Genomic DNA, 27,757 nt, shown 5'->3' with positions numbered 1-27,757 from the left:
TTTATTTTGTCATCTTACATGGTCGAAACGTTTGACAACAAACAAGCGTTTAAAAGAATAAACATCCAAAATAATAACAAAATGATACAATGTGTAAGATTGGTAAGTTAAACCACGAAGATGAATGTAAAATGACTAAACGCAGAATCATACTCATCCCACATTGTATTGTAGCAGTTGAAGATTGCCGGTATATATCTCAAGGGGCCATTTAGGAGACATATACAGGAAATCCGCACACCCTACACCACACAGGTCGAATCAGTGTAATATCTGTGTGTGCAGTGCTACGTATTATATCTCCCAAGAAACGATTCATTTCGCAATGATAATTCAACAGTTCATTAGGACAAAACACACTTGGTTACAATAATTGCGATACGTGTATTGTGTGATCGAACCTCTGAAATGGAAGTCAGGCATGCATGATAATTAAACAGACATTAAATAGAATTGATTGCACTTCTTTTAAACAAGCTTAACAGAAATACAATATTGTATGAGCAAGTGTTGAAATCATCAACACATGTTGTTCCATCCCGCCCTAACGTCAAATACTCAAATTAATACACTGGATAATATTGAAAAGTAGATATGAATAGATGTATGTATTTGGAGCGAGTGTCACACACACACACACACACACACACACACACACACACACACAGAGTGTAATATCTGTGTGTAAAGTGATACGTATTATATCTCCCAAGAAACGATTCATTTCGCATGGTAATTCAACAGTTCATTAGGACAAAACACACTTGGTTACAATAATTGCGATACGTGTATTGTGTGATCGAACCTCTGAAATGGAAGTCAGGCATGCATGATAATTAAACAGTCATTAAACAGAATTGATTGCACTCCTTTTGAAAAAGCTTAACAGAAATACAATATTGTATGAGCAAGTGTTGAAATCATCAACATCAACACATATTGTTTCGTCCCGCCCTAACTGACAGACTAGCACGTCAAATACTCAAATTGATACACTGGATAATATTGAAAAGTAAATATGAATAGATGTATGTATTTTGAGCGAGTTTCACACACACACACACACACGCACGCACGCACACTTTTTGTTTACCCATGAGGATCCAGGGTAACAACCCTGTGCTTGTACGAGGCGACTCAATAGACCTGGTAGTCTGGCTCTGTGACTTAATTGGTTGCATGTCATTATATCCCAACAACGTGGATAGCTGCTTATGTTGCCACTCACTAGATTGTCTGTTGCAGGGTTGGTTGCTTACAGACCGCCGACCTATAGCTGGAGTGCTGGAGTGCAGCGAAAACAACACGCAAACAAATATGTCTTGCAGCATCACATAATTGTCTACAGAGTTTTGTTTGCATCATCTAAAGATCGCTTCTCCTTCAGAGCCCCGTTCAGCATATGGATCAAAAGTATTATTTTGGACAGCCTCCGTTTCATAACATCCAGAAAAATATATCCGTTTAAAAACCAGTCTAAAATTGTCACCGAAAATCAGGTATACTGCACAGTGGACAGAAAAGTTCATATAGTACACGAGTTCAAAGATTCGATGCATTACACCATCATTCAAACTGGGGGAGGCGGCGCCATATAAACTTTGTAGGAACATCATTTTGATTCTGATAACATGGGTAGGGGTGTGGAGAACAATAAAGATGAGCGATACTGCAAACAGCAGCTTTGATACCTTTACTTCCAAGGCTAGTGTTTCCTTTCGGCGTGATGTAGATGTCCTTGGAACCCTTTCAAACAATCTCTTCCGGCGCTCGTGTGCATGGACGGCACTAACTGAGATGGCAACGTTCAGGAAAACCATTACAACAAGCGGTATGACTAGCGTTAATATAGAGTCGACAAGCGTCATGGCAACCAACAGTCTTTCGTATTTTTCAAAAACAAGACAACTTGAATTATTGTGGGAACTTATTAACCCTGTCGTCCACAAACTGAAGCTGTACAACCCAACGGCGATGGTGATGAGGAGTATTATGGTGTACTTCGCACGCTTGACACTGCACAGGTTTGTTACGTGGCTAGGTAATGACACTCTGATGAAGTTTTCCCAGGTAATAAGCACAACACACCACACAGACAGAAAACCTGTGATATACGTAATGAAAACGGTGGCCTGGCACACTCCGACCGTTTTAAACACTCGCACATCCAGGCGATACAACCAAACAACGAACAACGACATCAGAAACAACAAATCGTTGATAGATTTTGTTGCTAAATACAGACAACAAGACGTGTTTCTCAGGTTTGGACTCAGGAATGTTCTCGCAGCTAAAATATTCCCAATTAGCCCTATAGAGAATACAACTGGAAGAGTCCATGTCTGAAGATGGAGTACAGTTTGGTACGTGGGGTCATTTTCCAGATCCGTGGTGTTATATTTGGAGGCGTTCCTGGCACCAAGAATGCTACTTCCCGTATCCATTATCAACTGTTGGTCAAACATGCATGTTATTCGGTTGACTGTTCAAATGGGATCCTTGTGGCAACAGTGCTGATGTCCGCAACTATTAACAAACGTCGTTACCTAACGAGTTCCTTGCATTGCTAATATCCGCAGCTATTGTGAAATGTTAGTCAAACGTGCATGTTAACGTTTAAGTTCCGATGAGTTTCGGACAACTCCAAAACAGTATCCACATCCATTTCAGAGCTGCGTTCACTACCTGTCTTCACATCTATAGAACTGTGTTCAAATGTGCATGTTTGTGGCTTCGCTGTTCTGATCAAAGTCTGAGATCAGATCATACCATGTCCTCCTTTCCATATTTACAAACCAATCAATCCTTCACTATTTACAGTGCCTTGTCTTGATACACATGGGTTACCATACTCAAGATTGATAGTTTATTTAATGCAAGCTTTCATCAACTGTATATACCTATATGTCACATGTAAGGTGACACTGGTAAAGAGATTGATTCACTGATGAAAATATATTGCCTGTGTATCAAATATTTCAATTCCCCGAAGTGCCTGAAGAGAAACAGTTACCCACTTCTGACTTTATTTGTCCATTAAATCTTGTTGATTAAACTGCTTTTATCAAAAGGTTCTCATTTCCTCAGGTCGTAATGTGAGAGTTCCGATATATTTGTTCAATGAGATGCCGGCGTATCAATGTTCCAGGGAGAACAAATTGGAATCATTTGAAAATGTATGTATCGCGTATCTACTGTTTTGAATATGATCCGTTAGACATCAATGTAATGATCGTAAAATAATAAAACATTATTTCATGAAAGCTGATCAAAAGTCATTTGAATCAGTTGTCTGTAAGGCACACGTTGTCTCCTTGCGGACTGTCTCGTCTGCTGTTACAAAGTGCCATAGGAAGTGGGACGCTTGATGAGTGATCATCTATCAACGTTGGCAACGTGATCAACTTTCCTTTTAGAGTATTTCCTTGTGAGCATATATAACTGGGAAGTCGTACAGTCCCTGCACGATCATCAGTCGACGAACATCGTATGGCCTGTTTCCCTTGTTGTTGCAACTAGGCTGTGAAAATCAGTGGGCGATAGATATATACCCTTTAAGTCATTTCTTGGTAACGAGAGACACGTCAACTTTCTATCTCTTATTATCTTGATTAATTTCTTCTGTTGACGTCTTGCCAACCTTCTTTATCTGAAAAATAAGTATGATTCAAGTGAGACAAGATAATACGTTTCGTTTAAACTGATAGGGTAGAAAATACACAGACATTTTATAAATTATAGATGAAATATTCAAAATATACAATCATGCTATTTGTGTGTGTGTGTGTGCAAATGATACATTTTTACAAATAGTTAGTAGTTATAACTACTGACATACACGGAGGTACTCTTGGGCACACCCGAAACCTGTGATCATGGGTGGGAATCCCGATTGTCCCCGATTATGTTTCTAGGTTTGTCAGCACCATACCAGTGCCCGTGGGTTTCACTAAAGCGGTAAACGTCTGAGACCTGCATCGCTTCGGGCTTTCCTTCCGACATTAAGCTGAAACGCCGTGATAAATCTGGACTACAACTGAAAGCGGTGTCAAACCCAGCTCACTAACTCATTGAATTGAACCGAAAAGTTTTAAGACAAATCTCGAATCAAGACCTATGAAACCATTGGTTGACATCTGAATCGCTGCTAGTTGGTCCCCACAAAGGAATATTTACAGATTAGTTTTAGTGTCCCTCTGATTGTATAATACGTCGTTGTTTTCTGATGTGTTTGTGATGAGATGAGACACCGGTAATACGCCTACCCTTTCGCTGATATCTGGTATAACTGTTATTAACACAGTGATATTGTTAGAATTGTAAATAGAATTTCTTATGATTATGGAAAGGGAATTGTCACTGTTACTTATTTGAATACATTATACCCAAATACCTTATTGAACGAAACGGTATCTTTATTACGTTTCCGATTTCTTACCGCAAACCTAGTATCTAGACACTGATGTATCACCCCCAAAGGAACACTAATGTAAGTGTGTGAGTGAGTTTTAAATTTAACGTCGCATCGACATTATTTCAGCCATATTCCGACGAGACCAAGTTGACATACACCCAATGCATTCATGAATACAAAGTTTATATAAAACAATTTATCAAACATATTTGGGCATACCAATATCATTTCGACCGTTTTTATAGGCCATCAGCAACCAAAACCTAGGCCACCTTGCTGGGGATTATGGGGACTTACAGTACCTCTGCTTCCTGCATGATACCCCAGCAGAATTTATGCCATCACTTTAGCTACTGGTGGCTATGCACAAAACTAGCCAATATTAAAAAATACTCAGCAATGAGTTGGCCATCAAACACTGGTTGAGGATAGTTACATCGATTATGATAGGAATTATGTGACACACATGGGGACAATCATTTTACGGTACTTTCACCTCCTGCACAGAGCCTTCAATAATGTCAGTTGGTAAATATCATCACACCAAAGTTAAAAACAAGCAATTAATTATTCATGTACTTTTCTTGATAAAATTTATCATAGAGACCAATTTCGTTCACGTAACTTAAGATAAAGATGCCGGCTTACACGGAAAAGAGATCTTTCAGATTTACGCTTTGATAATGCGAATCCATTGCGATTCCATTATATGCTTGACGGTGAACCTTTCATGACAAGGAATACACTTAGGAGGTTCGTCCTCATCTATCTCAAGCAGATATTCGTGGGTAAACCGACTGTGGCCAATACGACATCGTCGTAAAACAACCTCATCATGTCTTTACAGACAACCCCAGTAGGTATGACCGATCGTTGGTTTAAATTTGTGAAGTTTATTGATTCCTACATGTCTGCCTCACCTATTTTGCATGAGATCCCGAGTATAACTCTTGATGGATGGTTCGAAATCACAGTACGGGATCAGGAGTGGAGATAACGGTTTGTCAAGAGCTGCTTTAGCTGAGTTACCTGCTAAGCCTACATGACTTGGTAACCTGCAAAAGACGATGTCACATTGGCCAGGAGAAAGATCATTGAAAAGTTCTGAAATGTCAAGGATTATGGGATGATTTGAGAAGGCACTTGTAAGTGCCTGAAGGCAAGACAGTGAATCGTAGAAAATGGTGAAATTCTTAGGATTGGATTTGCTCCTGAATATAGGTCAAATCTGTTGAGATAGCTTTGGCCTCAGCAGTTAAAAAATAACTATTATTCGGGATGCTTGAGGAAACAGTTCTGGATCGAACGATTGTGGCACTTGCCACTTTGCCACTCGTCTGTAAAATTGGATCTGTGAGAATTGTATTTGGTTCGTAATTGGTTATAAACTTGTTGATACCCAAAAGATTTGTTTCGGACTTTTTGAGCTGGGTAAGAGAAAGGTCTATCTCTGGCTTCAGCATCTGCCAAGGTGGAGTAGACAGAAGACGGTAAGGTGATATAATATTTAGATCTATTTTAGCTGGAGTGATGTGAGGTTGAATTCCGATTCCAAGCTGTAGAACCAGGTTGAAAAAAAATCGAAACAGGTTTTCATTTTGAGAATTGTGCACACAATTGTATGCCGAGTTTGATTAATTTGAATGCAATTTAGTGATGTATTGTTGTGATAGTTTAATGCGGCGTTGTTCGAGGGAAGGTTCATCAGCCGCCACATACAAACTGTCAACGGGAAAGGTCCTAAAATTGTTTCTTCTGTAGGCTGCACCATAGACAATTGAACCATAGCCCAGTTTGGAGCTTTTTAACGATCTGTACACATGGAGAAGGGTTGTCTGGTCCCCTCCCAACTCGGAATTTGAAACGACTTTTAACAAGTCGAGAGTCTTCAGGCACTTTGCCTTTAGATATTTAGATATTTATGTGGTAAGAATGTGAGATGACGGTCAAATACGAGGCAACTGCGTTAATTGATGCTCCTGATGTCAATAACTGGATTGTCTGGTCCAGACTCGATTATTTACAGACAGCCATCATATAGCTGGAATATTCCTGAGTTCGGCGTTAAACAACAAACAAACGAAAGTACTGTACGCACCGATTCCTGGGTTAACCCTCGTGCTTCAGCATGAGAATCGACACGTAAGCGTGAACCATTTTATATGTCGACCTCTTACGGCTTACTGTCCCTGGATTGTGCGTGTTGTTATGAAGATTTGGGAAACGTTATACAATATCCAATATTACATAACAGAGCCGTCGTACTATAAGGATCACTGATGTGATGGTCGGTAGCTATTCATGCTTCCTCAGCAAAATCAACAAAAGCCGACGGCTCGCTAATTATATTTATAGATTTGTGGAACTATAAGTGAGGTTGTAAAAGGCGACTATGCTTGTCGTAAGAGGCGACTAACGGGATTGGGTGGTCAGGCTCGCTGACTTGGTTGAAGCATGTCATCGATCCCTACTGCGTGGGCCGATGCTCATGATATCAACCACTGGATTGTCTGGTCCAGACTCGATTATTTACAGACCGCCGTCATATAGCTGGACTATTGCTGAGTGCGGCGTAAAACAACAAACCAACAACCAAACTTTGGGACCGATACACACAGTTCAATTACACTGCAGACCGTCCGAGAACCGGTCGACCAAGAGTTACCACCCCTGCACAGGATCGCTGCATTCGACTGTTCCACCTACGTCATCGCAATGCCACACTTGCGGAGACTGCAGGACGCATCCCTGGTTGAAGAAGAATATCGGACCGGACTGTCAGGAACCATCTTCGCGAGGCTGGAATCCGACTCAGAAGACCAGTTATCGTCCCTGTTTTGCAACAGATCCATCAACAGCGACGCTTGCGTTAGTGCCATAACTTACTGCCTTGGAATTTGAGAAACTTGGAACGAGTGTGGGTTAGCGATGAATCACGATCTTTTCTTCGCCGGCTAGATGGAAGACAACGTGTTTATCGTCGCCGAAATAAGCGTTTGGAACCAAATTGTGTACGTGAATTCGACAAATTCGGTCGCGGTAGTGTCATGGTGTGGGGGGCCATATCCTACACCACGACATCTGACTTGGTTGTGATTCAGGGAAATGTGACAGCAAGTCACTACATAAATCAAATTCTTCAACCTCAAATTCTTGCAGTCATTGACCGGCAGAAGGAGCTGTTTCAACAGGATAACGCTCCACCGCACACAGCTCGTGTCACGGTAGACTACCTTCAAAATACCATCATCAACGTCTTACCCTGATCGTCGAGATCTCCAGATCTCAACCCAATTGAACACTTCTGGGATAAACTCGATATATGTGTAGGTCAACGTCAGATCACGCCGCAGACACTCCAGCAACTTGCCAATGTGTTACAAGCAGAATGGCGCAGAATTCCGCAGGACAGAATTCGTACACTTATCCACTCAGTGCCGAGGAGATGCAGAGTCGTGATTGCTGCCCGGGGCGGTCACACGAGATACCGAGTTCAGCGCAACCTTGTGGACTTATGTGACATAACAGTTTTCAATGCCTTTGTACAACGACATGTGACTTTTGAACTCCAAAATTTCATATTTGTATCTATGATACTCAATTAAATATATCGACCTTTTAACTAAATTTACTAAAATCTACCTTTTTTTGTTTTTTTTGAAGAGTGTAAACTAAAACTGAAACTGAACCGCCTTCAAACGGGTTTTTGTTCTCGGTTCAACAAAACCTTAGTACCTAAATTGACATCATCATAGTGTTAAACCGTGGTACGTTTATACCACAACAGCATTAACTTTCATGCGAAGGCAATACGCCACTGACTGATCAAGAGAGTAATTGCCTAATAAATCCAAGCAGTAAGCTTTCTGTCTGAACAGTTTGACATCGATTCCACAGATTTTGTCTGGAACAAGGTCTTCAGCCTAAACGTATTAATGAATGAAGTGACTCCAATTCCAGTATTAAAATATCAGGCTTCCGAACGAATGCCATACTCAACTTAGGGTGCCTAAATGAGTTCCCAATACATTTACTTACTTATGCTTCACTCATCAATCTGACTTTGCCGAGTTCACTGGTCTGGCTTATTTTTGTATTCCGTCATTAAGTATTAACTAAGCCCAGCGGAGATCATTTATCAGTTGACAGTATTCGTGTTAACACGACAGACATGTCTCTGAAATACATTAGCTGCGGATTGCTATTCCAAGCACCAAAATAAAAAATCTGAAATGCAAGACAAGTCATATATAAAACCAACAGACTTGCCACATCGGCCGTCCGTGACACGTTGGCAACAAGAGTGAGCAGTTTTGATATGGTAATTCAGGATTCAGGATATCCGCAGGTTTCGTCAGGAGTATTTAACTTTTCATGGTCATTTGACCTCGCTGTCAAAGTGAGAAAGAAGGGGATCAATGCACAATGTTTTGAGTACTTCGCACTAATTGTTAACTACCGAACCAATTTCACACTTTACTGTCGAACATATAACTGGAATCACACGTCTTGTAAACAGTTTTGAATTAAAATAGTATCATTAACAGTAATTAACTTTTAAAATATTATCGCAACGTGAGTCAGTGAGTTAAGATTTATGGACACATCGGCGGTATTTCAGCCATATCGCGACTACAACAATTTAAACATGAATACGATAAATGTTTAGACTTCCTGAAAAAAAATGTCCGCACTCAGCAATGTTGCAGCTGCATGATGGCGTTCTGTTGGTAATCGAGACTGGACCAGACAATCCAGTGATTAAGATCATGAACATCGATCCACGCAATTTGGATCGTACTTGCATCAACCAAGTCAGCGATCCAGACCACCCTTACGACAAGCATTGCAGCCTTTAACGGCAAGAGTATTAGGTTCACATGTCAGCAGTTCATAGTGAGTGAGTGAGTGAGTAAAATTTAACGTCACATCGGCAGTATTTCAGCCATATCGTGACGAAACAGTTATAATAATTATATCGAGATTGTAAAAAAAACTGTCAACGATGGACAGTAAATTAAATAGAGTATCACAGCCATATTTAAACGATAAGACGACATCACTATACGCATCAAAACATGATAAAAACAAGCTTGAGATCGCCGGCAATCAAAGTAAGACCACCATACAAGGGACCATGGGGACTTACGATACTTTCAGGATGTACACCATCCCTTCAGCTGCTGGCGGTGATACGGAATTTAGCCATCAATTAAAATGACAAATAAACTGCGTTTTAAAACTTACGGAGGAATGAAGGTACTTTGAATGATGTGGTCTTACATATCCTCTCTCCAAATCAGGACTGACAACCAAAGTAGGTGTAACCGATATTTGGTGTAATTTCATGTAATTTATTTATACCTACTTGGGTGTCCAACTTCTTTCGCATTAGATCACGGATGTAAGATCTTAACAACATAAATAATAAAAAAATCGTTAATATATTAGAAAAACGTAATATATTCTTTACGTTATGGCACACATGTTTGAGCTAATGCATAACAGTTGCACATTTACATATTTCCCTCAATATGTATGAGGTCACTAAGGGTTAAAATGCAGTGATATCATTGTTAAAAGAACGTTGCTCTACATGTGCTGCGACGTTATGGTACCAACACAGACAGCATACTGAAGCACCAGGTAGTGTATACTGGCTTATCTACGTGATCACACGGTACTGAAGCACCAGGTGGTGTACAATGGCTTATCTGTGTCGTCACGCGGTACTGAAGCACCAGGCAGTGTACAATGGCTTATCTGTGTCGTCACGCGGTACTGAAGCACCAGGCAGTGTACAATGGCTTATCTGTGTCGTCACACGGTACTGAAGCACCAGGTAGTGAACAATGGCTTATTTGTGTCGTCACACGGTACTGAAGCATCAGGCAGTGGGCAATGGCTTATCTGTGTTGTCGGGCGGTACTGAAGCATCAGGCAGTGGGCAATGGCCTATCTGTGTTGTCGGGCGGTACTGAAGCATCAGGCAGTGGGCAATGGCTTATCTGTGTCGTCACACGGTACTGAAGCATCAGGCAGTGGGCAATGGCCTATCTGTGTTGTCTGGCGGTACTGAAGCATCAGGCAGTGGGCAATGGCTTATCTGTGTTGTCGGGCGGTACTGAAGCATCAGGCAGTGGGCAATGGCCTATCTGTGTTGTCGGGCGGTACTGAAGCATCAAGCAGTGGGCAATGGCTTATCTGTGTTGTCGGGCGGCACTGAAGCATCAAGCAGTGGGCAATGGCTTATCTGTGTTGTCGGGCGGTACTGAAGCATCAAGCAGTGGGCAATGGCTTATCTGTGTTGTCGGGCGGTACTGAAGCATCAAGCAGTGGGCAATAGCTTATCTGTGTTGTCGGGCGGTACTGAAGCATCAGGCAGTTGACAATGGCTTATCTGTGTTGTCGGGCGGTACTGAAGCATCAGGCAGTGGGCAATGGCCTATCTGTGTTGGCGGGCGGTACTGAAGCATCAGGCAGTGAACAACGGCTTATCTGTGTTGTCGGGCGGTACTGAAGCATCAGGCAGTGGGCAATGGCCTATCTGTGTTGTCGGGCGGTACTGAAGCATCAGGCAGTGAACAACGGCTTATCTGTGTTGTCGGGCGGTACTGAAGCATCAGGCAGTGAACAATGGCTTATCTGTGTTGTCGGGCGGTACTGAAGCATCAGGCAGTGAACAATGGCTTATCTGTGTTGTCGGGCGGTACTGAAGCATCAGGCAGTTGACAATGGCTTATCTGTGTTGTCGGGCGGTACTGAAGCATCAGGCAGTTGACAATGGCTTATCTGTGTTGTCGGGCGGTACTGAAGCATCAGGCAGTGAACAATGGCTTATCTGTGTTGTCGGGCGGCACTGAAGCATCAGGCAGTGAACAATGGCTTATCTGTGTTGTCGGGCGGAAATGAAGCATCAGGAATTGGGCAATGGCTTATCTGTGTTTTCGGGCGGAACTGAAGCATCAGGCAGTGAGCAATGGCCTATCTAAAACTTTTTGATGCACGACGTTTTTCTTTCCGGGGTCCATAGGTTTACATGAAGAATTTGATATGAAATATTACCACTATGGTGATATAGATTCAGGACATCCATCGTCGCCAGAGATTCGTCGAGAGCGGGGAAGCCTCCTTATCGTGTAACAGAGCATTTCAATCAATCATGAAAGGAATTTACGTCTTTCGCGGGGCTACATGTAATCCCTGGCCAGCAGTATCGATAGCCATTGAGCAGTATTGTATGCAACAGTCCTATATAACACATGTTGCTCCACACAAATGATAATGGATGGCTTTTGATATATTTAAATATGAAGTGAATCCTTGTTTATTACAACTCCGTGTCCTCGATATGTAAAAAGCCTGGCAAAAGAAACTATACATCCGCCCGGGGAGGCTAAAATTGAGACAAACAAGAGATGATTTTTCGAAGGTGATGTGATTGACACGTTCATAATAGTCCTGTTCCAGGCCTGAGGTTCGCAGTGTTTTCGCAACTGATTTAACACTAGTATTCCTCTTAGTACGTTTGTAATTTTTTGGTCAAATCCAATTTTTATATGTATGGTTTCTTTTGCCCGGCAGTTTATATCTGATGATCCATATCAAGTCGTGTAAATGACATTACATGCTTGCCGTAAAAGGCGACTATGCTTGTCGTAAGAGGCGACTAACGGGATCGGGTGGTCAGGCTCGCTGACTTGGTTGATGCATGTCATCGTATTATGACTCGATTATTTACAGACCGCCGTCATATAGCTGGAATATTGCTGAGTGCGGCGTTAAACAACAAACCAGCCAACAAACAAATGACATTAAATATGTTTTAAAACCTTATGTTAATTTCATTGCAGAAAATGTCAATTTAAACCGTATAATCGAACTTTGGAATAGGATTACCTGCTCTTTGGTGGTTTGGATCATGTCCGATCCGTTTCAACTGTAGTATCAGATTGCACCAGTTACTTTGCATTGAAGATTAACTTTTGAAATGCCAAATGAAGTAATAAGGTGAAGTTCACGAGTTCATGGCGCTGAGAGGACTCAACAGCCATTTAGAGTTCCATATTGCTGACTGGTGAGTTTTAAACTGTTCTCTTTAGGTATATTGGGTACAATGCGTGAAGCCCGTTTCTGGTGTCCCCCCGCCGTGATTTTGCTGGAATATTGCTAAAAGTGGCGTAAAACCATATTCACTCACTTTAGGTATATGTGAGGTTGCTGAATCGTTTTGCTAATACCACAAACGTCATGGCCCAAGTTGGTATCAAACCCGTATATTAAGTATGGCTTAAATCCTTTCTTCTTTTCTCTTTTCAACAGATTTACTATTTCACGTAAGATTATTTTTCCATAAGTAAAGACGTCAGATGTCCTCATTTTCATTCAAGCCGTTCTTGAGCAACGAGTCCTGACCTGATACTAATCACAATGCAACACGATTTCACTGAGTGATGATAATTAAATAGCATGCACAAACGAGACAAAGGACGGGGCATGGGTAGAGCATGATCACCATCAAAGATGTTATTTACAATTACAAATGAGTTACATGTATGCGTGTCCCTCTGGTTTGGGGCACAGCTGTCTGGAGCTGCGTCCCCCTCTCGTGAAAGCGGACCTCGCTGGAATTCCAGGTTACAATAGATCCCTGGCAACCTATGCTGGTCTCCCAGTGGAGATTCCGAGTTAGAATAGATGGCCTGCAACCTTTGCTTGTCGTAGGAGGCGACCAAATGGATCGTGTGGTCAGACAGGGTAATGAATAAAATAAAGAAATATGTATACGTGCCTCCACTTTATTCGCTTCTTGGACACCTGGTGCCAGTACTGATATAGACTTCAATGTGTGGTTCCATGTTCCTTGCATTTTCCAATGTGACATTTGTGCGAATGCATATTGTTTTATAGCGCAGTCAGCAATACCCAAGCTTTATCATTGAGGCCGACATATATCCTAATTCGAGCGACCCTGTCTGGCGCTCGGCATTAAGGGGCTAAAACAAGGACTGGTCGGCTCGGAGTCAGTATACTGTGTCTGAGTGGGTATTCATGTTAAACTGCGGCATGGTATCTCAGTGGGCTAGCACTATTAATCGGCATCAGTCCGGCTTAGTACAAGCAGCCACACAAACACATACACGTGCATGCACGTCGCTATATAAGTGCAATAATCTTGGACGGGACGTTAAACCCCATTTCACCTCACCACACCTAATTCGAGCATGAGCAGTCATTCATTCCGTCGGGGTGGGATGACGCATTCAGCGCATCATGTGACACCTCTCGATGAGGGAGTTAGAGTTAGAAGGAATCCCACGGGCACCTTATTCCTGATATACGCATATGTGTGGACCAAACGCATGGACGTTGTCATACTTGTTAATTCGAAGAAAGCAATGAATGATGCAACACATTTGTTTATTGCAATACACGGATGACGGGATCGGATGGTCAGGCTCGCTGACTTGGTTTGATGCATGTCATCGTGTCCCAGTTGTGTGGATCGATGTTCATGATGTCTGGTCCAGGATCGATTATTGACAGACCGCCGTCATTAGCTTGAATATTGCTGAGTTCGGCGTTAATAAAACAACAACAAAAAAACATCGATGACAAGATAAAATATCATTTACGTTACATCTTGCTACGATATTGATTGTATCGTTAGACTAAATGAAATTAGTTCGGCCCCTGATAAAGACAACTAATATTCAGAGCTATCTTCGTAACTATTTTCAAATACATTTCGTGAATATAGGACTAGGCGTCCACTTTACATGGCTTTAATACAGTAAACTACGGTTATAACGAACTCAAAGGGACTACTAATTTTAGTTCGTTATAACCGTAATTCGTTATAAGCATATATACAGTATAACTACAGCAAGTAGTCGGGACTAAAAAGTTTGTTCGTTATATCCGTTAGTTCGTTATAAGCGTGTTCGTTATAACCGTAGTTTACTGTATAAAGAAAATGCACGAAAATCTACATTGCAGAAATGTAGAGGTCCTTATCGCATGGTAATACCCCTGCAATAGTTGTAGAGAAATCGCAATAGTTTCACAATATATTCTCTTGCAATAGTTGACATGTCAATAATAATTATTGAGTTATACAAAAAGGAACGAAAAAAGAAACGTGAAGAATGAGTTTGGATCATTTTGTGTTGATAGCATCCACACGTTTCGCGATATCATTATTTTATAGCACCTTTATAAAGCAGCGTTGTAGAACACTGAGTCAAGGGGAAAGCAGCGTTGTGGAACACTGAGTCAAGGGGAAAGCAGCGTTGTGGAACACTGAGTCAAGTGGAAAGCAGCGTTATGGAACACTGAGTCAAGGGGAAAGCAGCGTTGTAGAATACTGAGTCGAGGGGAAAGCAGCTTTGTAGAACACTGAGTCGAGGGGAAAGCAGCGTTGTAGAACACTGAGTCGAGGGAAAAGCAGCGTTGTGGAACACTGAGTCAAGGGGAAAGCAGCGTTGTAGAACACTGAGTCAAGGGGAAAGCAGCGTTGTAGAACACTGAGTCGAGGGGAAAGCAGCGTTGTAGAATACTGAGTCGAGGGGAAAGCAGCGTTGTAGAACACTGAGTCGAGGGGATAGCAGCGTTGTGGAACACTGAGTCAAGGGGAAAGCAGCGTTGTGGAACACTGAGTCAAGTGGAAAGCAGCGTTGTAGAACACTGATTCAAGGGGAAAGCAGCGTTGTAGAACACTGAGGCAAGGGGAAAGCAGCGTTGTAGAACACTGAGTCGAGGGGAAAGCAGCGTTGTAGAACACTGAGTCAAGGGGAAAGCAGCGTTGTGGAACACTGAGTCAAGGGGAAAGCAGCGTTGTAGAACACTGAGTCGAGGGGAAAGCAGCGTTGTAGAACACTGAGTCGAGGGGATAGCAGCGTTGTAGAAAACTGAGTCAAGGGGAAAGCAGCGTTGTAGAACACTGAGTCGAGGGGATAGCAGCGTTGTGGAACACTGAGTCAAGGGGAAAGCAGCGTTGTAGAACACTGAGTCAAGGGGAAAGCAGCGTTGTGGAACACTGAGTCAAGGGGAAAGCAGCGTTGTAGAACACTGAGTCAAGGGGAAAGCAGCGTTGTGGAACACTGAGTCAAGGGGAAAGCAGCGTTGTGGAACACTGAGTCAAGGGGAAAGCAGCGTTGTAGAACACTGAGGCAAGGGGAAAGCAGCGTTGTAGAACACTGAGTCAAGGGGAAAGCAGCGTTGTGGAACACTGAGTCAAGGGGACAGCAGCGTTGTAGAACACTGAGTCAAGGGGAAAGCAGCGTTGTGGAACACTGAGTCAAGGGGAAAGCAGCGTTGTGGAACACTGAGACAAGGGGAAAGCAGCGTTGTGGAACACTGAGTCAAGGGGAAAGCAGCGTTGTAGAACACTGAGTCAAGGGGAAAGCAGCGTTGTGGAACACTGAGACAAGGGGAAAGCAGCGTTGTGGAACACTGAGTCAAGGGGAAAGCAGCGTTGTGGAACACTGAGGCAAGGGGAAAGCAGCGTTGTAGAACACTGAGGCAAGGGGAAAGCAGCGTTGTAGAACACTGAGGCAAGGGGAAAGCAGCGTTGTAGAACACTGAGTCAAGGGGAAAGCAGCATTGTAGAATACTGAGTCAAGGGGACAGCAGCAACAACAACAGTTCGTTGTTATGCAGGCCTGGTACGAATCTGACCTGTGAGAATATCAAATGGTTAAAGTTGTCGACGGCGACATGTCGCTGGTGCATGGAGGGAATAAGACGGTTACGGACGTTCCTGTCGATGCATTCCTACAGCTTGCCTCAGACAAGTTCAATGTTACTCGCTGACGTTGACCTGGTAGAAGGCACGGGTGGCCCAGTCGTCTAGGGCGCCACAATTCGCTGTGCAGAGTTGCGTTCCTTGGGCACGCCAGAAACCTATGATTGTGGGTTCGAATCCCGGTTCGCCCCGATTATGTCTCTAGGTTTGTCAGCACCATACCCGTGCTCGTGGATTTCACCGAAGTGGTAAACGTCTAAGACCTGCATCACTTCAGGCTTTCCTCCCACATTAAGCTGACACGCCGTGATATAACTAATATTGTTAAAAGCGACATTAAACACAACTCACTCACTCACTAGACCTGGAATGTACGCCAAAACCCAAGCATCTTTGTACCTCATCCAATAAAAGTTCTAAAGGTACTTAGGTACTGAAATATCTCTGTGCCTTACCTCAAACAAGTTCAATGAATCTCGCTGTTCTAGGCCTGCGATGCACGTCGTCCAATCCTCTTTGCTTCTCGTCCCAGAACTCTCTGTAGGGATTAACACGGGTCGTGAAATGGTGGCGATGATGTGCGACATAGTGACGATGATGTCATGTTAGTCAAGCAGTGAGCGGTTGAGCATGATTATGCTGAAATTGAAAATGTAAATCTAAGCATAAAAGGGTACATGCTCTGTCTAAAAAACTTGATCAACGTGTAGAGTTGTTGTCACCAAACATTCGACCAACTGTACTATGAATTCAAAAGACTGAAAACGGGGCATTGCGTGTCGCACATATAAAATATTGCTTGCACGGACAAGAACACGTCGAACACCTTGTGACTTTTCAGTGCAAAGCCAAAGTATATCCGATCTAATTTACTGAAATGTACAAAGCCATGCCATGCAAAAATTATTTGGAAACAACAATATATGATTGAGAAACAGCACATACCTAAAGCTATCTTACCTTATCTTACCTACCAGAATTTTATTGGCTAATTGCTCGTGCTTTATTTGTTTTTCGGGGCGGTCGGGTAGCCTAGTGGTTAAAGCGTTCGCTCGTCACGCCGAAGACCCGGGTTCGATTCCCGCCATGGGTACAATGTGTGAAGCCAATTTCTGGTGTCCCCCGCCGTGATATTGCTGGAATATTGCTAAAAGCGGCGTAAAACCAAACTCACTCACTCACTCACGTATTTGTTTTTGGCTTGAGAAGGTTACATGGGGATGTGTAAGAGTTGGAAAGATGTAAAGAAACTTTTTGGAAAAAACTTAATAAAAATGATAAGCACTTTTGGACAGCGTGACTAATTGACGTTTCAAGTTAGAGAATTAACATATAGAATGCCAAGCATTAGGGAGATAACTCTCATAGAGAAGTATTCTTGTTAATCTGTATATAAAGAAATAAGCACTCACAACGTCGTGGGTCTTAATTTTAACAATATCTGCTCGTCTCCACTGTCCTCGTTATTACATTATATTACAATGTACTTATTACTTTGAAGAGGAATATAATGACACTATATTAGTAACTTTACCACTGTAGATATATCACTGTCAACAGTTTCATGTGTTCCAGCACGGACCTAAGTCATTTAGGTCCATGATACCACCGTATATTATTGTGTCAACTTAATACCTCTTGCTCCTTGAAAATAATAACAAATATAATTACAACGTAGATGTGTAGTGTACAATGCCCGGCCAGTATGACCCATGAGACACTGAAGGTATTAAAATGCGTAAAACTGTTATATATTAAAATAAACCATTAGCGAGTAATAGAAGCCGAAGAAAAACCTCATCTGTATGGGCACATCCAGTCTCCAAACCCTAAGTCTGCATGTCCTCCCGTGTATCCTGCAAACCCTCATCATCAACCACCTAACTTACTTACACAACCATCCTCGTATCTCCATGCGCACACGCGCACACACGCACACACACACACACACACCCATCTCACTATGCCTACGTTGGCCCTGATGGTGCCGTGCGCATGCTTACATACAAACACAGCAGTACGCGTCGGCTTGAGGTACACGGCCAAACAGACTGTTCACCAAACCGTATCTCCAAAACTGATTTACTTTGTGTTGCGAGGAACCAAATTATCTTTGTAATAATATGTAATTCATATATCTGCCCGTGTAAGTGAGTGAGTGATTGAGTGAGTCAAGCTACGCGAGAGATCAGGCCATGAAGGCAATCAACAAAATATCATATGATTGCACAAGCAAGCAGTGTTTTCCACATTTTGTAATCCTGACAATTTTGTCCATTCAGAATGATGTGCCTCAGATTTGTATAGATCTTACGAAATGGACATCCGTGTGATAGAGAGCGCCTCCGTGGTCTAGTGGTAGAGCGTCCGCCCGGAGAGTGGAAGGTCCGGGGTTCGATCCCCGGCCGCGTCATACCAAAAGACGTTAAAAGATGGTACTTGTTGTTACCCTGTCTGGTGCTCGGCATTAAGGGGCTAAAACAAGGACTGGTCGGCTCGGAGTCAGTATACTGTGTCTGAGTGGGGTATTCATGTTAAACTGCGGCATGGTATCTCAGTGGGCTAGCACTATAAATCGGCATCAGTCCGGACTAGTACAAGCAGCCACACACACACGTGCATACACGTCGCTATAAAAGTGCAATAATCTTGGACGCGACGTTAAACCCAATTTCACCTCACCTCCATGTGATAGTCTGTATGTGACTTTGGGGAATAGATCAGAAACAAATCAGGTTCGAAAGGGCATCGACTCGCCCTCTTATTGCTCTATATACAGCCAGCCTTCAACAAATTGTCCCCTCCCGAAACTTCTCGAACGATCAAGCCTGCGACATTCTTATAAACAACAAGTCACAAGTCAGGCCTTGAAACAAGAGAGGAGAGAGCTGTGAGGTCCTTAACTAGGGTTTATTCAAGCAAGCGTGCCGAGGACCAACGCCCACAGCTCTACACGTATCAAATTAACCACAATTTTGATGTTGTAATTTCCGGCTATGTTATTTGCCATAGTCTGTCAAAGTTGACTACACAAAGCAGGTGGTAAGAAAATAGTTGATTCTAATTTCAGTTTTAGATTATGGTCAAACCTGCGCCAGCAGGTAACAAAACATTTATAGAAAGACCAAGAGAACAAAGGCCAGGGCGGATGTACCCGACGACTTTATCTATGAATACGTAATTTACTGTTCGCGTGAATGAGCTCGCCAAGGGACCGCCGCCATGGTAACCAGTAACGATACACACGAGATAGACTGGTCAAGCAACTTGTAGATGTATGAATTTCCTTTGTTAAGCTTAACGTGGAAAAATAAAAAAGTGTCAAGTAATATATGCACAGTAATGATAAAATTCGAACGTGAGACTGATCCCAAGCTTCGGTGACTCGCTACAAGTTATCTGTTTCTGTACATCTTCTTTCAGATATCCCTTGACAAACATATTTAATTCCAACGGTTATGACTTTTCAACCAACTAATTACAATATTTATTATCCCAGAACTGGACGTTCAATTTTGCTTATATAAATACAATAAAAGAGACATCTTAAAATTCCCACAACATCCAGAGTCCATTGTACGATTCCAACTCGCGCGCATGAATTGTCCATGAAAGTGAGTGAGTGAGTTGGGTTTAACGCCGCTATTAACAGTATTCAAGTTACATCACAGCGTGTCAGCTTAATGTGGGAGGAAAGCCCGAAGTGATGCAGGTCTCAGACGTTTACCACTTCGGTGAAACCCACGAGCACGGGTATGGTGCTGACAAACCTAGAAACATAATCGGGGCGAACCGGGATTCGAACCCACAATCATAGGTTTCCGGCGCGCCCAAGGGACGTGCACAGCGAATGGCGGCGCCTTTGACGACTGGGCCACCCGTGCCTCCTGTCCATGAAAGTGATGAAATGTACACTTCTATTCGATACAGCTTTTTCTAATATTGTATGTGCTATAAAACATATACACATGTTTATAAAAATAAACGCCCAGGACGTATATAATTGCAATACAAAATGTTCGATATAGCTTTTTCTAATATCGTATGTGCTATAAAACATGTACACGTGTTTATGAAAATAAATGCCAAGAACGTATATAATTGCAATACAAAATGTTCGTTATAGCTTTTTCTAATACCGTATGTGCTATAAAACATATACACGTGTTTATAAAAATATACGCCCAGAACGTATATAATTGCAATACAAAATGTCATGACATATCAAACATTGAGATTTCTTTACATTTGTCAAGCGGCAATAATATCATGATGTTGGACTGGAAATATTTATTCCGTCTGATTTAATCAATCCGCGTTATAGACAAACAAACGGGCTCGCGGAATTGAAGGAAATGCGTTAGCGTGTGCTCTAAATGAGCCATACTTATTGAATTAATTTACCTTGTAAATACTAGTATTTCAAGACTATCGAATATCGAGGAATATTCGCTTCAGCGATCATGTTCCTGCTAACTCGTTCCGAAATTACCAAACAATTCCAGATTCAAGAAATCCATTGGGTTCGTTTCTATGACTTTGTTTGCAACTATCCTAACACGATTCCCTTAGTATTGTCGTTGGAGGGTCCTCAAATTGAATCCAGGTCACATACATACAAGCAATTCTAGAATCAAGCGGTGCTCCAGGGAAGTCTCCTCCTCTGGTTAAGTGTTATGACCATCAGTGCGTGATGCTGATTCCATTGATTGAAACTGATCCCAGACCAACATGTGCTACAACTCGATAATCCACAGAGTTTTGTTTATGACCTATTTTCGATTCGTCTGTCTGAAAGATATTTTTTTATTACTTGAAAAGAGAAAAGAAATCGGCGTGATAAATACATGTTGTCCTCATCAACAGGATGCTTTGGAATAATATTAGAATAAGTGATACATTTGGAACTCTTAAAAATATATATTAGTCAATGATATAATGATGGGTGTATTTTGGACGAGTAGAGTCACTGTGCATGTAGTAAGCTAATTACCTGCTACTAATGTCCCTGTATTGATCAGTGAAGTAATATTATTATAACAGATTCTGTAGTAGGATGTAATTATGTATATATAATCAAGTACATTTTATAGTCAGCTAATGTTTTAATCCCTAATCTAACCTCATCTAACCTGCTTCACCATTACAACAGCGCTTGCCTTCTCTATTGTTTTCATGGTCTCTGTTGTCTCGCCCCCATCCCCCCCCCCCCCCCCCCCCCCCCCCACCACCCCACCCCACCCCCACCCCTCGTTCCAAGTTTAGCTGTGGGGTCGCGCCTATTCGAAAAGAGACGGGTCGCTACGAGGGTATTCCGAGCGATCAGAGATTTTGCTTCGACTGTGCAATGATACCGAAGATGAGATGCATGTCCTTCTAATATGCCCAGAATACGAAGAAGAACGAAGAGAAATCCTAACCAAATGTCAACAAAACGCTATCTTTCAGTATCTCAATATCCAAGAGAAGTTACTCTATGTTTTAACTGACAAGGATCTTTTCTTTATCGTTGCCCAAACCTGCAAAAGTATTTTATTAAAGCGCGGTTTAACTTTGTATAAATAATTTGTATCCTTTTTATTGTTTTTTAATGCCTGTATAAGTATATAGTATTTCATGAATCGCTGGGCGATTGGTCATGGTTTTATTTTTCATGTATTCTTTACTTTGTTTTATCAACTGTACCATGAGTGAGACTTAAATAAACAATTCTGTCTGTCTGTCTGCCCAGCGCCTTAGATTCAGTGACAGGGTGCCTTATGGGACTGGTCAGCTTGCATTTACACTTGCATGTGAGTCTTCATTGAAGTAAGGTCTCCTTTCATCGCTGAAAATATTTCTTCATTTATCACAGGTTAGTTTATGTGTGAATGGTATGTTTATGTGTTTTTCATTAATGTTTTGGTATTATAAGGGTTTTCTAAGGTGCCTATGTATGATGTCTTAACTTCTTTTAATAGTATTATATTCTTAGGAGTAATAAGTATATATCAATCAGTTATCTTATTCAAGTAAAAGTAGTAAGACTAGGTTCGCTTAAATACTTCAGGGATGTAAGTATGTTAATCATACATGGAGCTAATCTTAAATAGCATCTTCATGTTGATGTTACTTTACTTATTGTGTAACTAAGTATGAGCACATATTGGAGCTATTTACCTCTGAATTAAAGTTCTGCATCTAATTTCACATGTATAAATGAGTGGGTGAGTTGGGTTTAACGCAGCTTTTAACACTATTCCAGTTATTTCACGGCGTGCCAGCTTAATGTGGGAGGAAAGCCCGAAGTGGGGCAGGTCTCAGACGTTTACAACTTCGGTGAAACCCACGAGCACGGGTATGGTGCTGACAAACCTAGAAACATAATCGGGGCGAACCGGGATTTGAACCCACAATCATAGGTTTCCGGCGCGCCCAAGGGACGTGCACAGCGAATGGCGGCGCCTTTGACGACTGGGCCACCCGTGCCTCCTGTCCATGAAAGTGATGAAATGTACACTTCTATTCGATACAGCTTTTTCTAATATCGCATGTGCCATAAAACATATACACATGTTTATAAAAATAAACGCCCAGAACGTATATAATTGCAATACAAAATGTCATGACATATCAAACATTGACATTTCTTTACATTTGTCAAGCGGCAATGATATCATGATGTTGCCCTGGAAATATTTATTCCGTCTGATTTAATCAATCCGCGTTATAGACAAACAAACAGGCTCCCGGCAAATCATAGAATTGAAGGGAATGCGTTAGCGTGTGCTCTTACTGAGCCATACTTATTGAATTAATTTACCGTGTAAATACTAGTATTTCAAGACTATCGAATATCGAGGAATATTCGCTTCAGCGATCATGTTCCTGCTAACTCGTTCCGAAATTACCAAACAATTCCAGATTCAAGAAATCCATTGGGTTCGTTTCTATGACTTTGTTTGCAACTATCCTAACACGATTCCCTTAGTATTGTCGTTGGAGGGTCCTCAAATTGAATCCAGGCCAAATACATACAAGCAATTCTAGAATCAAGCGGTGCTCCAGGGAAGTCTCCTCCTCTGGTTAAGTGTTATGGCCATCATTGCGTGATGCTGATTCCATTGATTGAAACTGATCCCAGACCAACACGTGCTACAACTCGATAATCCCCCAAAGGCGACTAACGGGATCGGGTGGTCAGGCTCGCTGACTTGGTTGATGCATGTCATCGATCCCAATTGCGTGGAACGATGCTCATGATGTTAATCACTGGATTGTCTGGTCCAGACTCGATTATTTACAGACCGCCGTCATATAGCTGGAATATTGCTGAGTGCGGCGTTAAACAACAAACAAAGAAACAAAGAAACAAACAAACATCACTTCGGGCTTTCCTCCCACATTAAACTGACACGCCGTGATATGACTGGAATACTGTAAACACTAACTCACTCACTCACCATTAATGTACAAAACATTAATTGCTAAAAGAAATGGAAATCTGTATTCCTGTTGACTGAGTGTTGACATGAACCAGTTTTCATCACACCCATGTCATGTCGCCCTCGGGTACATACTGACAAGTTAGTCTGCGTCATCAATTACACAGCCGTACACCACTGCCACATTGAAGTTTAGAACTTGCGGCTACAATGTTCCTATTTAATGTATCCATTACTGCGATAATCGGTCCTTCGTTGGTGTATTGACGTCGGAAGGAAGGTGCGACGTCCAGACATGTTTAAAAGGATTACATAAGCAAACAGCGTTCTGCCACTTCGCAGCATAAAGTATTAACGGCAAATATTAGTTTAAGCTACGTATCCTTATAGCAAAAGCACACTGGCTTAGTCGTTTTAAGAAGGTGTGGGTGAATGTTAAATATTCTTGAATTAATGTATTCTTAACAGATTCTTTTCATTGTCCTTTAGGCCTAAGGCAAGGCTGTATACAAGGAACGACTCTAATATATTACATCTTTCTCTGTATATTATTCATACATCAGCCAAAATATTTTGTTTGTTTTTTTGTTGTTTAACGCCGCACTCGGTAATATTCAAGCTATATGACGGCGGTCTGTAAATGATCGAGTCTGGACGAAACAATCCAGTCATTGACATCATGAGCATCGATCCATGCAATTGGGATACAATGACATGTATCAACCAAGTCAGTGAGCCTGACCACCCGATCCCGTGAGTCGCCTTTTACGACAAGCATAGTCACCTTTTACGGCAAGCATGGGTTGCTGAAGACCTATTCTACCCCGGAATCTTCACAGGTCCGCCTTTTACGACAAACATGGGTGTGTGTGGCGTTAAACAACAAACCAACAAACCAACCAACCAACTTGCCAAGAATCCACATGTTGCTGTGAAGTTGCTACCAACACTGGACCCGGCTTAAGTTCCACGCATCATATTGCTTGTCTACGTCACTGAATCGGGTGATCACGCTTGGTGATGTGGTTGACGTGTGATCGTGTACTGGCGGTTTGAGACATGATGCGATAACAACGTAGCGCCGTGTAACAGTTGAAGTATGTCGAGCGCGGTACAAAAGAAAGAATATACTATTGTTTTTGAATGCGGAGAATAATAGCAAGCACTGATTCGCAATTGCCTTGTATTCATACGGTCAATGCAAAAAAAGTCGAATGGAGCTTTAACAAACATTTACAAAACCTACTCTCTCTGGTAATACTGCTAGAATGTCGTCAACAGTGGCATCTAACAATACGCCCCCGTGACATTCATGATGACAACCACGCAATCCTTAAGGAGTAGACCGCCTCCGTGGTCTAGTGGTAGAGCGTCCGCCCGGAGAGCGGAAGGTCCGGGGTTCGATCCCCGGCCGCGTCATACCAAAAGACGTTAAAAGATGGTACTTGTTGTGACCTTGCTCGGCATTAAGGGGCTTAAACAAGGACTGGTTGGCTCGGAGTCAGTATACTGTGTCTGAGTGGGGTATTCATGTTAAACTTCGGCATGGTATCTCAAGTGTGCTAGCACTATGAATCGGCATCAGTCCGGACTAGTACAAGCAGCCACACACACACACGTGCATGCACGTCGCTATATAAGTGCAATAATCTTGGACGCGACGTTAAACCCCATTTCACCTCACCTCATCATGACAACTACGCAATCCTTAAGGAGTAAAGTATTTGCGTGAACCGTCCGTAAAGCGGTATATCCGAGTCGAGGTCTGGGCTGTACAAGTATATACAACATTATTACCCATTAGGGGGCACGGGTGGCCCAGTCGTCTAAGGCGTCTAATGTTAAAAGCGGCGTTAAACCCAACTCACTCACTCACTATTACCCATTATGAAAGACCGACCGTGCTTAGACATGCTTTTCTATGACAAAACAATGGGTATTTTCGATAGGCACAATTAGCACATTCATAAGCCAAAAAACATAACCATAAAAAAGTTCTACTAAAATCAGAATCTATTATACTAGGGCGGGGAAGGGTCCAAATTTACTACCCGGGTACCCGACCCACTATTATCCGGCCCTACCCGGGTACCCACTGTAGGTCTCAAGAGTTGGGGACAAAATGTCTGAGTGGAAATTGCCCTGGCAAAAACTGTTGAGATAGATGTATGAAAAAGTGAGTGAGTGAGTTGGGTTTAACGCCCCTTTTAACAGTATTCCAGTTATATCGCGGCGTGTCAGCTTAATGTGGGAGGAAAGCCCGAAGTGATGCAGGCCTCAGACGTTTACCACTTCGGTGAAACCCAAGGGCACGGGTATGGTGCTGACAAACCTAGAAACATAATAGGGGCGAACCGGGATTCGAACCCACAATCATAGGTTTCTGGCGTGCCCAAGGGACGCAACTCTGCACAGCGAATCGCGGCGCCTTAGACGACTGGGCCACCCGTGCCCCCTGTATGAAACAGATCATGCGTACACTGAAGTTGAATGAAGGAATGTGTGCATTGTCAGAAAGAAATGCGAACATTAGCTACTTGTAGTGTAACCACTGAGCTATAGTGATTTTTTTGTCATTAAAAAAAATATATCACGTAAAAAACCACGGGTTCGGGTAGTACTGTGGGTACCCGGGTCCTACTGATGAGGACCCACCCCACCCGAGTACCCGAGTTACCCGTCCCAGCCCTACATTATACCACTCCGAGTACATTTTCATCACGATCAAAACGTCAAATAAAAGTAATTTCCGACTACCATTAAAAAAAACAGGTGAAAATGGAGGTTATTTTTTTTATCTGATCAATGTTTTTTGTTTTCATTTCCTATTTTTCTTTCCTGAACCATAACTGTCAATGGCATATAACCATGTTTCATCGCCGAAGTAGTGCGAAGAAAACAGTGTTCCTAACCATTTACAATACCTATTGATTTTCTGATATATACCCGTACATTGTGCAGCCGGTCGAAGCAGTATCGTACACTACGATCTTTTGTTGACCTATTGGGAGAAACAAAAACGTAGGTTCTAGGCGTGGGATGGCAGACTGTATACTCTACATAAATTCCTGGTAGGAATAAAGGTTATGCCTTAGTTAGTACCAACTTTACTCAAGCGGTGGTAGAATCTTCCAAATTCTTCCTTAACATATAACCAACCGTATGAAAGATAAAAAACTTTCACCAGCAATCTCAGTGCTGCGACTGTCGTTGGTGTGTTAAAGTGCATGTTTATTTATTGGTTGAAATCACAGTCAGCAATATTGAATTCAGCTGTACGAAGGCGGGCTGTAGATTAGGGTCAGGATCAGACAATCCAGTGATTGATATTAATAACGGGTTCCATGAAATGGCGACCACCCGACTAATTAAATAGACCTTGATATTCTAACCGGGAATTGCAAGATTAATGACCCGTCAACCCATACTTGCCGTTAAAGGCGACTACGGGATCGGGTGGTCAGGCTCGCTGACTTGGTTGATGCATGTCATCGTATCCCAGTTTCGTGGGTCGATGCTCATTATGTCAATCACTTGATTGTCTGGTCCAGCCTCGATTGGCTACAGACAGCCGTCATATCCCTGGAATATTGAAATAAACAACAAAGAAACAAAGCAAAATTAAAACATTAAAATTTCATATCTTACCTTGAGAACATCTTATATTCCAGAGGCCTTTGGGAACATTACTCACACTTTGACGAATTGACGAGCTAAACACTCGATTCCTGCAGCGCTCTAATAACAGTGGTGTACTGTGCTGAGGCTGGGAGGAAAGACAATTAAGGATTCCGGATCAATATGCAGGAGCCAATGAAATCCCCTGTAGCGAAAGCTAGGGCATAGTTCTACAAATCATAGCAATTGAGCTGAATCCTTCTGTATGGGAGAAACGTTAACGATCGATGGCTTCGTGACTATCGTGATGTGTGGTATGGTCAACCCTTTACAAAACATGATTCTTTACTTGACGCTGACGTCTCCGTTGTGGCAGATAGATAGTTGGCCCCGTCTTTGGCAGGGAATAGATTCGGGATTTCCAACACATGCTTTGTTCGTGACAAACACCACTATATATATAAACACAAATGCCCAAGTTGCAAACTTATTGAACGCGAGGAGCGTTTACACAAACAATGTCAAATTGTGGCAGGTGTGTTTGTTTGTTTGTTG

General features: G+C 42.3%; 1 protein-coding gene across 1 annotated transcript; it reads right to left on the bottom strand.

Annotated features, from left to right (window-relative positions):
- On the bottom strand, window positions 1-27,332 carry LOC124119399 (B1 bradykinin receptor-like). Its single transcript, XM_046481891.2, has 3 exons — window positions 27,233-27,332; window positions 16,616-16,799; window positions 1-3,649 (listed from the first exon to the last, which is right to left on the bottom strand). The coding sequence occupies exon 3, from the start codon at window positions 2,463-2,465 to the stop codon at window positions 1,362-1,364; it is 1,104 nt and encodes a 367-aa protein (XP_046337847.1). The 5' UTR covers window positions 2,466-3,649; window positions 16,616-16,799; window positions 27,233-27,332; the 3' UTR covers window positions 1-1,361.
- Between the last annotated feature and the right edge of the window lie 425 nt (window positions 27,333-27,757).

Source organism: Haliotis rufescens, unplaced genomic scaffold (genome assembly GCF_023055435.1).
Source record: "Haliotis rufescens isolate VD_foot unplaced genomic scaffold, xgHalRufe1.0.p SCAF_47, whole genome shotgun sequence".
NCBI classification, from domain to species: domain Eukaryota; kingdom Metazoa; phylum Mollusca; class Gastropoda; order Lepetellida; family Haliotidae; genus Haliotis; species Haliotis rufescens.
Note: the sequence above shows the minus strand (reverse complement) of the source record. Positions and strands in the feature narration are given on the sequence as shown.

Bases quoted from the DNA above. Each gene is read 5' to 3' on its own strand.
- LOC124119399 (XM_046481891.2), bottom strand. From the start codon at position 2,465: ATGTTTGACCAACAGTTGATAATGGATACGGGAAGTAGCATTCTTGGT.